We start from the raw sequence: 12,924 nt of genomic DNA on the forward strand, positions 1-12,924 counted from the left end.
GAGAGAGTTTTGAGGTGACTCATAGCGCAGAAAGAAACAGAGCGGTGACATTCCCACTAATAATGCCTGGCTGACTGACTACAGCTAATCACTTAGCTAAGGCCAGCCAGCCATACCAGCAGCCTCAGTAGATCTAGCAGTTCACGCTTCCAATCCCCTGTAAATGAGCCTTGTCTTCTTCAGCCTCATAAGGCCAGTATGAGTCCGAAAAACACTTTGACAGCTGCTCTTTGGCTATTAGAAAGCTTTACCAAGAGTAACAGAGGAGTGCACTTGATCACTCTTCTAATCAGCAACAGTGTCATCCACAAAACCAACCTCGATGCATCTCTTTCAATGCACCGTCACCTCCCAGTCTCAATACAGACCTGTTTGGCTTTCTCCGTGTCCAGCTGGGCCTGTCCCCTCAGTTCCTCCATGTCCCTCTCCATCCTCTTACACTTGGCCCTCCACTGTCTGACTGCCTCCTGGGCTCTGGTCTTCAGCTCCTCCCTCCTCGTGGAGCTGTCCTGGAGCCGTGCCTCAGCCTCCTCAGCCCTGAGCAGGGCCCGGGCCCTCTCGGCAGCACACGCCTCCGAACGGCCTTGGATCTCCTTCAACTGCTCCAGCATCCTCAACTGTTGCTGCTCGCGCCTTGCCAGGTCTGACGACAACACCTGGGGTAGGAAGACGGTGAAGAAGAGAGAGAAATTCAGTGAAGATAGTGCAGACAAAAAAAAACGGTGTAAATATATCCTCTATACCTTTATTAAGTCAAAAATATTTCCACTACAAAGTGGTTTATATCTTTGTGCTTAGTAGGGAGCGTTTGATATTTCCACTCAGTGAACTGACAGATCTCAGCTCTATGAGGCGGAAAAATGACTGTTAGCTAGCTAGACGACTGATGTTCTACTCTGACTGTTGTCTTACTTGGCACATTTAACCAGATCAAGAGAGTGTTTGCAGCAAACAGAAGCTGTGGCATAAAGACAATCTGATTCAACCTCACTCAGGCAGACATGCATAACACACACCTACATATCGACGCGCACGCACATACACACGTACCTCGACCTGGTTGCAGAGCTGTGTTCTCTCTCGGTCTTTGCGCTCCAGAGTCCTCCTGAGATCGTCCACCTCACTGAGGACAGATGTCCTGCTCAGCTGGGCTCTCAGCTCCTGCACCTCTCTCTCCAGCTCCGACGACCGGTCTAAATGTAACAACAACAACACATCGAAGTCAGACAACACGTACACTAACGGTCAAAAGTTTTAGAACACCTTCTCATTCAAGGGTTTTTCTTTATTTTTACTATTTTCTACATTGTAGAATAATAGTGAAGCCATCAAAACTATGAAATAACACATATGGAACCATGTAGTAACCAAAAAAAGTGTTAAACAAATCTAAATATATTTTATATTTGAGATTTTTCAAATAGCCACCGTTTGCCTTGATGACAACTTTGCAGACTCTTGGCATTCTCTCAACCAGCTTCATAAGGTGCATTGAAATGCATTTCAATTAACGGGTGTACCTTCTTAAAAGTTAATTTGTGGAATTTCTTTCCTTCTGAATGCATTTGAGCCAATCAGTTGTGTTGTGACAAGGTAGGGGGGGTATACAGAAGATAGTCATATTTGGTAAATATCAAATCAAATTTTATTTGTCACATACACTCGCATTAACATCTGCTAACCATGTGTATCAAAATGCTTGTGCTTCTAGTTCCGACAGTGCAGTAATATCTAACAAGTAATCTAACAATTCTCCAACAACTACCTAATACACACAAATCTAAAAGGGGTGAATGAGAATATGTACATAGAAATATATGGATGAGAGATGGCCCATCGGCATAGGCAAGGTGCAATAGATGGTACAAAATACAGTATATACACATGTGATATGAGTAATATAAGATATGTAAACATTATTAAAGTGTCATTATTTAGAGTGGCATTGTATAAAGTGACTAGTGATCCATTTATTGAAGTGGCCAGTGATTGGGTCTCAATGTAGGCAGCAGCCTCTCTGAGTTAGTGATTGCTGTTTAGCAGTCTGATGGCCTTGAGATAGAAGCTGTTTTCAATCTCTCGGTCCCAGCTTTGATGCACCTGTACTGACCTCGCCGTCTGGATGGTAGCGGTGTGAACAGGCAGTGGCTCAGGTAGTTGATGTCCTTGATGATCTTTTTGGCCTTCCTGTGACATCAGGTGCTGTAGGTGTCATGGAGGGCAGGTAGTTTACCCCTGTGATGCGTTGTGCAGACCGCACCAAACTCTGGAGAGCCTTGCGGTTGAGGGCGGTGCAGTTGCCGTACCAGGCTGTGATACAGCCCGACAGGATGCTCTCGATTGTGCATCTATAAAGGTTTGTCAGGGTTTTGGGTGACAAGCCAAATTTCTTCAGCCTCCTGAAGTGCTGAGATGCTGTTGCGCCTTCTTCACCACACTGTCTGTGTGGTTGGACCATTTCAGTTTGTCTGTGATTTGTATGCCGAGGAACTTAAAACTTTCCACCTTCTCCACTGCTGTCCCTTCGTTGTGGATAGGGGGGTGCTCCCTCTGCTGTTTCCTGAAGTCCACCATCATCTCCTTTGTTTTGTTGACGTTGAGTGAGGTTGTTTTCCTGACACCACAATCAGAGTGCTCTCACCTCCTCCCTGTAGACTGTCTCGTCGTTGTTGGTAATCAAGCCCACTACTGTTGTGTTGTCTGCAAACTTGATGATTGAGTTGGAGGAGTGCATGGCCACGCAGTCGTGGGTGAACAGGGAGTACAGGAGGGGGCTGAGCACGCACCCTTGTGGGGCCCCAGTGTTGAGGATCAGCGAAGTGGAGATGATGTTTCCTACCTTCACCACCTGGGGGCGGCCCAGGACCCAATTGCACAGGGTGGGGTTGAGACCAATTATGGCAAGAACAGCTCAAATAAGCAAAGGGAAACGACAGTCCATCATTACTTTAAGACATGAAGGTTAGTCAAAATGGAACATTTCAAGAACTTTGAAAGTTTCTTCAAGTGCAGTCGCAAAAACCATCAAGCGCTGATGAAACTGGCTCTCATCAGGACCGTTACAGGTAAGGAACACCCAGTGTTACTACTGCTGCAAAAAAAACAATACTAAAAGGACACCAATAATAAGAAGAGACTTGCTTGGGCCAAAAAACATGAGCAATGGACATTAGACCGGTGGAAATTTGTCCTTTGGTCTGGAGTCCAAATTGAAGATTTTTGGTTCCAACCGCCCTGTCTTTGTGAGACACGGTGTGAGTGAACGGATGATCTCCGCATGTGTATTTCCCACTGTAAAGCATGGAGGAGGAGGTGTTATGGTGTGGGGGTGCTTTGCTGGTGACACTGTCAGTGATTTATTTAGAATTCAAGGCACACTTAACCAGCATGACTACCACAGCATTGTGTAGTGATACACCATCCCATTTGGTTTGGGCTTAGTGGGACTATCATTTGTTTCTCAACAGGACAATGACCCAACACACATCCAGCCTGTGTAACGGCTATTTTACTAAGAAAGAGAGTGATGGAGTGCTGCATCAGATGACCTGGCCGCCACAATTCTCCAACCTCAACCCAATTGAGATGATTTGGACTGCAAAGTGAGGGAAAAGCAGGCAACAAGTGCTCAGCATATGTGGGAACTCCTTCAAGACTGTTGGAAAAGCATTCCAGGTGAAGCTGGTTGAGAGAATGCCAAGAGTGTGCAAAGCTTTCATCAAGGCAAAAGTGGCTGTTTGAAGAATCTCAAATATAAAATATATTTTGATTCGTTTAAAACTTTTTGGGTTACTACATGATTCCATATGTGTTATTTCAGAGTTTTGATGTCTTCACTATTATTCTACAATGTAGAAAATAGTAAAAATAAAGAAAAACCCTTGAATGAGAAGGTGTTCTAAAACTTTTTAACGGTAGTGTACAATGCTCTACATGTCAGATAACACACACACTATATCAAAACAGCCTTCATTTAGTTTCAGACAGGATGCAGCCTCCACAATTTCTGAAAAAAACACATTCCTGTGGGCCAGCAGTAGTTATGTTTCACTATATTGGATCACTCCAATATGTTGGTATCACTCCTTGGCGGAGGCATACATCCGAGGTGAGGATTTACAGATTCACTCCCGTGTACACCTGTGCCCGTGTACACCTGTGTCACGGCTGGGGTACGTACGCTCCTATATATAGACCCCATGGCCGCGACACACGTTCTTTCATTTTCTCGGCGGACGTCGTATGGTTTGAGGTACAAACTTTCTGAAGTTAGCTTGGTAAGTCACTGGTAAGTGTAATATCTTGCATGGAGGTATACTCACTGGCTGTTTGCAGCCTGGAGCAGCTGACCACATGGCCAGCCCCTCCACCTTGAGTGCTCCACTTGCTGTGTGTGGTTGAGCTGTATCTTCTGCCTGTGGTTTGTCGTACTTGTGTTCGTTAGAGTTACACCAGGACTTTGTGTGCATCCATTAGTATGGTGGCTCTTACTGCCTCAAACTGTAATTTACCTTACACAACTTGCCGACTGGCTTGTTCTATGTGTGTGTTGTGAATTGTTTTAACATGCTGCTCCCTGCACCGTAGGGTTCTCTGCTAATTACCCTGCAGGGTTTTTTTTCTTGTTCTTTCCCCTGCAGAGTGTAAGAGTATCGTGGTGGGCTTTCCACTACTTTGAGACATTAACTTCGGAGTTCCTTAACAGAGTTACTCCATCATATGGTGCTGTTTTTACTGCTAGGTAATATTGCAGTTGGCCTAAAAACAAAAAAACAAATATCAAATCAAATCCATTACCTGGTTGCTGTTTTTTTGTCTGCCTGTTTTTCCAACCGGGGTCTTCCCTGTTTTTTTGCAGAGGTACTGGGTAATGTATTCCTCACCAGGTTCCTATTCCTCCAGGCGGGTCATGACATAAGCTCTCCCAGGGCGTCAGACCCTTGCTCCGTGGCCTTGTCGGCTTGGCTGAGCTTAAGGCTTCCATTTGTGACAGGTGTGATGGTGGCATCCCCCCTGGGGATCCGCATACCTCGTGTATGCACTGCCTGGGGTTGTGCCACACGGAGAGGGTGGTGGAGTGCCCTACTCGATGCCTGATTTGTGTGGTGTTCTCAGAACGCCTGCGCCTGGTGCGATTGGAGGCCATGCGCGAGTAGGTCAGCCAGGCTCGGGCTCAGGATGAGAACGAGCTCCCTCCCTCAGGAGTAGTGCACCAGCGAGCTGTTAGTCCCTCTACTGGGCCCAGTACCCCTCCCAGGACGCATGGCCAGAGCCACCGAAGGCAGAGCCCATCTGCTTGCCAGTCCTGGACAGGAGCAGGAGTCAGACCGCTGGGACCACCTTGAACATAGGGTGCATGCCCTGTGTCAGGAGGTTGATAGCTTCGATGGCGATGACAGCTGATCCCTGTTGGCTAGTGATAGGCTATTCCTGGGGGACAATACTGGCACTGTTCACCACCGTGAGCGGGGCTACCAGGCTGACAGGCCATCAGAAGCCACCAGCGGGGCTTTATCACCCCCAGCGGCTCGAGAGGCTATGAGGGGCCTACTCACTCGGGTAGCCAATGCACTGGACATCAAACTGGTGGACAGTGATGACTCTCCATCTGTCCCCATCTCTGCTGAGTTCCACGAGGCCTTGCAGGAGAGCTGGGCCTCTGCCAGGGGGGGCGCTTCTGACTCACAGCAGAGACTGGACCATGGAGTTATGTTGCGGGCGCAGAGTCACTCGGCCTCCGGGAGTACCCGACCATGGACACCATGATAGCTGCCATAGTCCTCCCGGACCGGGAGATTATAGGGCGGAACCCGTGACTGAAGACGGGACCCCCCAGAGTCTTTGATGCGGATCTGAAAGCAACATATGGGTCCCTCTGCTCTCTTGGCCATGCTGCTGCAGACCTACCTGCAGACTCTGTTGCCCCGGCTGCAGGAGGGCACAGAGGAGCCCCTCTGGGAAGTGATGGAGGTGTCTTGCCTGCTTTCCTGCTCCCGGGGGATGTGGCCCACGCCAACGGACGGGCCATGGCGCAGGTGGTTACCTCCCGGCGCCATCTCTGGCTGGCCCAATCCCGTCAGCTTTCCAGAGCACATTTGCCACTCTCCCCATCACCCCAGGGCTGATGTTTGGCCCAGGGGTTGATGACATTCTGGAGCAGACCGATAAGGTTCGTAGGGACCGGGAGACCCTGAGACGGTTCATGCCGCCTCCTCAGGCCCCGGGTCCAAGGCAAATAGGCCGCCACCACCCACCTGCACCTGAACGACGGTGGAGTCCCTCTCCTGCCCCATCACCCTGTGCTGAGGGACGACAGCGTGGAGGGGAACAGCGTCCGGTGGAGCAACAACCTGTCAACCGTCACCGCCATAGGGACGTGCCTGGGGGACCCCTCATACACCCTTCCCTGGCCACTTCTCCCGGTCTCAAAGGGAAAAGTGGGAAGAGGGTGTGGAATCCCCCTGGGTGTTGTCGACAATGCACAAGGGGTACCGACTCCAATTCTGGTGCCGGCCCCCGTCCTTCAGGGGCCTTCATGTCACCACAGTGGCCGACCCCCTGAAGAAAACCCTGCGGCTGGAGATCTCTTCACTCCTGAACAAGGGTGCTATCCTCAGGATCGGGACATCAGAACGACTAGGTGGGTTCTACTCCACTTATTTTGTGGTCCCAAAAAGAGACTGAGGGTTTCGACCGATTCTGGACCTCCACAACCTCAATGGGTACAACCTCAATGGGCTCCGGGCAGCCGAGCGGAAATGGAGGAAAACTCGCCTCCCTGCGGACCTGGCATCCTTTCACTCCCTCCTCTCTACATTTTCCTCTTCTGTCTCTGCTGCTAAAGCCACTTTCTACCACTCTAAACTCCAAGCATCTGCCTCTAACCCTAGGAAGCTCTTTGACCCTATCTAACCCTAGGAAGCCACTTGACCCTATCCCCTCCTCTCTTCTCCAGACCATTTCCGGAGACCTTCTCCCCTACCTCACCTCGCTCATCAACTCATCCTTGACCGCTGGCTACGTCCCTTCCGTCTTCAAGAGAGCGAGAGTTGCACCCCTTCTGAAAAAACCTACACTCGATCCCTCCGATGTCAACAACTACAGACCAGTATCCCTTCTTTCCTTTCTCTCCAAAACTCTTGAACGTGCCGTCCTTGGCCAGCTCTCTTGCTATCTCTCTCAGAATGACCTTCTTGATCCTAATCAGTCAGGTTTCAAGACTGGGCATTCAACTGAGACTGCTCTTCTCTGTGTCACGGAGGCTCTCCGCACTGCTAAAGCTAACTCTCTCTCCTCTGCTCTCATCCTTCTAGACCTATCTGCTGCCTTTGATACCGTGAACCATCAGATCCTCCTCTCCACCCTCTCCGAGCTGGGCATCTCCGGCGCGGCCCACGCTTGGATTGCGTCCTACCTGACAGGTCGCTCCTACCAGGTGGCGTGGCGAGAATCTGTCTCCGCACCACGTGCTTTCACCACTGGTGTCCCCCAGGGCTCTGTTCTAGGCCCACTCCTATTCTCGCTATACACAAAGTCACTTGGCTCTGTAATATCCTCACATGGTCTCTCATATCATTGCTATGCAGATGACACACAATTAATCTTCTCCTTTCCCCCTTCTGACAACCAGGTGGCGAATCGCATCTCTGCATGTCTGGCAGACATATCAGTGTGGATGACGGATCACCACCTCAAGCTGAACCTCGGCAAGACGGAGCTGCTCTTCCTCCCGGGGAAGGACTGCCCGTTCCATGATCTCGCCATCACGGTTGACAACTCCCTTGTGTCCTCCTCCCAGAGTGCTAAGAGCCTCGGCGTGACCCTGGACAACACCCTGTCGTTCTCCACTAACATCAAGGCGGTGACCCGATCCTGTAGGTTCATGCTCTACAACATTCGCAGAGTACGACCCTGCCTCACACAGGAAGCGGCGCAGGTCCTAATCCAGGCACTTGTCATCTCCCGTCTGGATTACTGCAACTCGCTGTTGGCTGGGCTCCCTGCATGTGCCATTAAACCCCTACAACTCATCCAGAACGCCGCAGCCCGTCTGGTGTTCAACCTTCCCAAGTTCTCTCACGTCACCCCGCTCCTCCGCTCTCTCCACTGGCTTCCAGTCGAAGCTCGCATCCGCTACAAGACCATGGTGCTTGCCTACGGAGCTGTGAGGGGAACGGCACCTCCGTACCTTCAGGCTCTGATCAGGCCCTACACCCAAACAAGGGCACTGCGTTCATCCACCTCTGGCCTGCTCGCCTCCCTACCTCTGAGGAAGCACAGTTCCCGCTCAGCCCAGTCAAAACTGTTCGCTGCTCTGGCACCCCAATGGTGGAACAAGCTCCCTCACGACGCCAGGACAGCGGAGTCAATCACCACCTTCCGGAGACACCTGAAACCCCACCTCTTTAAGGAATACCTGGGATAGGATAAAGTAATCCTTCTAACCCCCCCTTAAAAGATTTAGATGCACTATTGTAGTGGTTGTTCCACTGGATATTATAAGGTGAATGCACCAATTTGTAAGTCGCTCTGGATAAGAGCGTCTGCTAAATGACTTAAATGTAATGTAATGTACTTGAAGGTACTGAGATTCCACATGCTGTCCCCAGCCCGCGTGTTGCAGGCCGTGTCCAGGGACCAGTGGTTTGTGACACTGGACCTGAGGGATGCGTACTTCCATGTTCCTGTTCACCCAGCTCATTGGCAGTACCTCTGATTCGCTTCCGAAGGGATGGCTTACGAATTCATGGTTCTTCCCTTCGGCCTCTACTTGGCACCCCGCACTTTCACAAAGTGCATGGACGCTGTCCTGGCACCTCTCGCGTCCTGAGGATTGTTGATCCTCAATTACCTGGACGATTGGCTGATTTGTGCCACGACAGAGACATGCAGCAAGGAGCCAAGGTAAGTTGCTAGCTAGCATTAAACGTATCTTATAAAAAACAATCAATCTTAACATAATCACTAGTTAACTACACATGGTTGATGATATTACTAGTTTATATAGCTTGTCCTGCGTTGCATATAATCGATGCGGTGCCTGTTAATTTATCATTGAATCACAGCCTACTTCGCCAAATGGGTGATTTAACAAGCACATTTGCGAAAAAAGCACTGTCGTTGCACCAATGTGTACCTAACCATAAACGTCAACGCCTTCCTTAAAATCAATACACAAGTATATATTTTTAAACCTGCACATAGTTAATATTGCCTGCTAACATGAATTTCTTTTAACTAGGGAAATTGTGTCACTTCTCTTGCATTCTGTGCAACAGAGTCAGGGTATATGCAGCAGTTTGTGCCGCCTGGCTCGTTGCGAACTGTGTGAAGACTATTTCTCCCTAACAAAGACAGCCAACTTCGCCAAACGGGGGATGATTTAACAAAAGCACATTTGCGAAAAAAGCACAATTGTTGAACGAATGTAGCTAACCATAAACATCAATGCCTTTCTAAAAATCAATACACAGAAGTATATTTTTTTTAAACCTGCATATTTATTTAAAAGAAATTCATGTTAGCAGGCAATATTAAACTAGGGAAATTGTGTCACTTCTCTTCCGTTCATTGCACGCAGAGTCGGGGTATATTAAACAGTTTGGGCCGCCTGGCTCGTTGCGAACTAATTACCAGAATTTTACATAATTATGACATAACATTGAAGGTTGTGCAATGTAACTGCAATATTTAGACTTATGGATGCCACCCGTTAGATAAAACACGGAACGGTTCCATATTTCACTGAAAGAATAAACGTTTTGTTTTCTAAATGATAGTTTCCGGATTTGACCATATTAATGACCTAAGGCTCGTATTTCTGTGTGTTATTATATTATAATTAAGTCTATGATTTCATAGAGCAGTCTGACTGAGCGGTGGTAAGCAGCAGCAGGCTCGTAAGCATTCATTCAAACAGCACTTTACTGCGACGGCCAGCAGCTCATGCTGTTTATGACTTCAAGCCTATCAACTCCCGAGATTAGGCTGGCAATACTAAAGTTCCTATTAGAACATCCAATAGTCAAAGGTATATGAAATACAAATCGTATAGAGATAAATAGTTCTATAATAACTACAACCTAAAACTTCTTACCTGGGAATATTGAAGACTTATGCTAAAAGGAACCACCAGCTTTCATATGTTCTCATGTTCTGAGCAAGGAACTTCAACGTTAGCTTTTTTACATGGCACATATTGCACTTTTACTTTCTTCTCCAACACTGTTTTTGCATTATTTAAACCAAATTGAACATGTTTCATTATTTATTTGAGACTAAATTGATTTTATTGATGTATTAAATTAAGTTAAAATAAAAATGTTCATTGTTCATTCAGTATTGTGTAATTATCATTATTACAAATAATATATAAAAATAATATATAAATTTTATATATATATATATATAAAAAAAAAAAAATATATATATTATATATATATATATATATATATATATATCGGCCGATTAATCGGCAGCGGCCTTTTCTGGTCCTCCAATAATCGGTATCGACGTTGAAAAATCATAATTGGTCGACCTCTAGTAGTGATTACATCCATGAAGAGGGTGGGTGAGCTCCATGCTCTTTCAGTAAGTTCTGAGTGCTACCGGCTGGACCCTGGTGGGAGGAGTATATCCTGTCTGCTTATGACCCCCCCGGCAGTGGCGGGGGAGTCTGGGCCTCCCTCCGGCATACTGTGCCCTGTGCGGGCACTGGCTGCCTATGTGGAGCGGACACGGTCAGAGAGAACAACAGAGCAGCTCTTTGTCTGCTATGGTGAGAGAGTCCTGGGGGCTGGGTTATCAAAGCAGAGGCTCTCTCATTGGATGGTGGACAAGACTACGACAGCATACCATCTGGCTGGCAGGCCAGTGCTGGGATCTGTGGTGACACATTCAACACGAGGTGTGGCTGTGTCCTGGGCTCTACTGAGAGGAGTGCCCCTCGCTGATATCTGTGCTGCGACCAGCTGGGCTTCCTCTTGCAACTTTGCTAGGTACTATCGGGTAAACGTGGTACCTTCCTCTGCGGTTGGTTCAGCGGTCCTCGGCGTCGCCTCCTTCCGGGGACTGTGCCGGGACCCCCCTTCCACATTGACGGCCCGTGTCTCGGTCCCGCGCTGGGACTTCGCCGCTGGCTGGCCAGGTCCTTCTAGCACCGACTAAATCTGGTACGGGTATACCAATATATTGGAAAGATCCAATATAGTGAAACATAACGAAGGTTACATGTGTTACCACGGTTATGTGAGCTATATGGATCACTCCAATCCTCTACGGTGCTAGAGGTGCGCCTCAAAAATGATTTAGAGAACGTGTGTCGTGACCATGGGGTCTATAAATAGGGGCGGACCCCAGCCGTGACACAGGTGTACACGGGAGTAAATCTGTAAATCCTCACCTCGGATGTATTCCTCCACCGCAGAGTGATACCAATATATTGGTGATCCATATAGCTGACACAGCCGTGGTTACGTAAGTAACCTTCAGTCAGTACCTAAGCCCAGGCATTCACTCTCCTCCATCAGCCAACAACCTCCAGTGAAAAACCCTTAACTCATAAGAGCTCCAGCCTCTTCTCCAGCAGTCAGTACCTAGTCCTGCTCCTCTCTCCTCCCTGTCCATGCGAGTGGCTCTGGGCTGGGTAGTGAGCTGGGAGATCTCCCTCTGCAGATCCATACGTTCCTTCTCTGTCCTCAGCAGCTGCACACGCATCTCCTCTACCTGGGAACACACACATGGAGGAGTTTACCCACACAGAGAATATGAATTTGATTAACACCGTAGCGCCCACCCCTACACACACACACACACACACCTTTAAGAAGAGCTACTCGAGTACCTGTTGTTGAAGAGCGCCCCTGCCTCCTTCTGATTGGTCCAGCTGTCTCCTGGCCCTCTCCAGTTCCGCCTCCATCTGGAGGACAGATCACATGATTAGTGCCAAGAGTTTTAGCTGGTCAGGTCACACGGTCAGGAAAAAAAATCCTGGCCCTACACATGACCTGGACAGACACATTCAGGAGATCCCTTTCATTATACAACCAGGAAGTACTTCAGCTCATATAGAATATCATCTGCATTCTGCGACAAGGCAGAAAGTGGGTAACAGAATACATGGCTAAAATATTATTTGCACACACAGTCACATTTTAAATACTTTATTTGAATCCACAAATCACATTACATCATGAAGGATTCAAACATGTCTAAGCTCATTGATGCAAGGACAATTAAGGAAACAAAAAGCACCTTCGCACAGCTAGGCTGCTCATAACATTTTTTGACCTTTATTTAACTAGGCAAGTCAGTTAAGAACAAATTCTTATTTACAATGAAGGCCTAGGAACAGTAGTTTAACGGCTGAAACAGAGCAGTACCTAGTCGGTTGTTTTGTTCTACTCTTAGGCAGGCCTGCAATCTGAAGGCCACATACTGTAAGCCTATGTACGTGACCCAGACTGCCAAATATCAATGCCACCAACTTGCATTGCTATCCCAGGCTGTCCAAGCGTGATACGAGGGGCTGGTATTTAAGGAGCTTGTCAGAAAAGGCCTGCTCCATGTAACAATCAAATGAGCAACCCACTTCCAAAATCAGCACCTCCAACACACACACACGCACACACACACACCTTGGTCTTCTCGCTCTCTGATCTCAGTAGTTTGTTCTTGACGGCCTCCTCAGTTTCCAGGTCCCGAGCCTCTCGCAGCCTCAGAGCCTTGAGAAGGAAACCATAGAGTAATGAATGATACCTACATGTACACACCACAGCACTATGCATTTAGTGTGTAGTATCACATTCAAACTAAATTAGCTAACGTGGCTTTTAGCCTTTAGGCAAGTAGGGAATCGAAAAAGGCAAAGAATAGCCTTTAGGCTAGTCGATAACCGAACAGTCAGGAGGAGAAACACGAGTAATG

General features: G+C 48.0%; 1 protein-coding gene across 2 annotated transcripts in view; it reads right to left on the bottom strand.

Annotated features, from left to right (window-relative positions):
• The window catches only part of LOC106571677 (centrosomal protein of 128 kDa), a 46,413-nt gene that overhangs the window by 30,337 nt on the left and 3,152 nt on the right, over window positions 1-12,924 (bottom strand). For both annotated transcript variants that reach the window (XM_014145016.2, XM_014145017.2), the window contains exons 9-13: window positions 12,636-12,722; window positions 11,843-11,917; window positions 11,595-11,724; window positions 1,051-1,193; window positions 369-656 (exon numbers count right to left, since the gene is read on the bottom strand). In XM_014145016.2, coding sequence (XP_014000491.2) covers window positions 369-656; window positions 1,051-1,193; window positions 11,595-11,724; window positions 11,843-11,917; window positions 12,636-12,722 — 723 coding nt within the window. The remainder of the gene's footprint in view (window positions 1-368; window positions 657-1,050; window positions 1,194-11,594; window positions 11,725-11,842; window positions 11,918-12,635; window positions 12,723-12,924) is intronic.

This window comes from Salmo salar, chromosome ssa15 (genome assembly GCF_905237065.1).
Source record: "Salmo salar chromosome ssa15, Ssal_v3.1, whole genome shotgun sequence".
Classification (NCBI taxonomy): domain Eukaryota; kingdom Metazoa; phylum Chordata; class Actinopteri; order Salmoniformes; family Salmonidae; genus Salmo; species Salmo salar.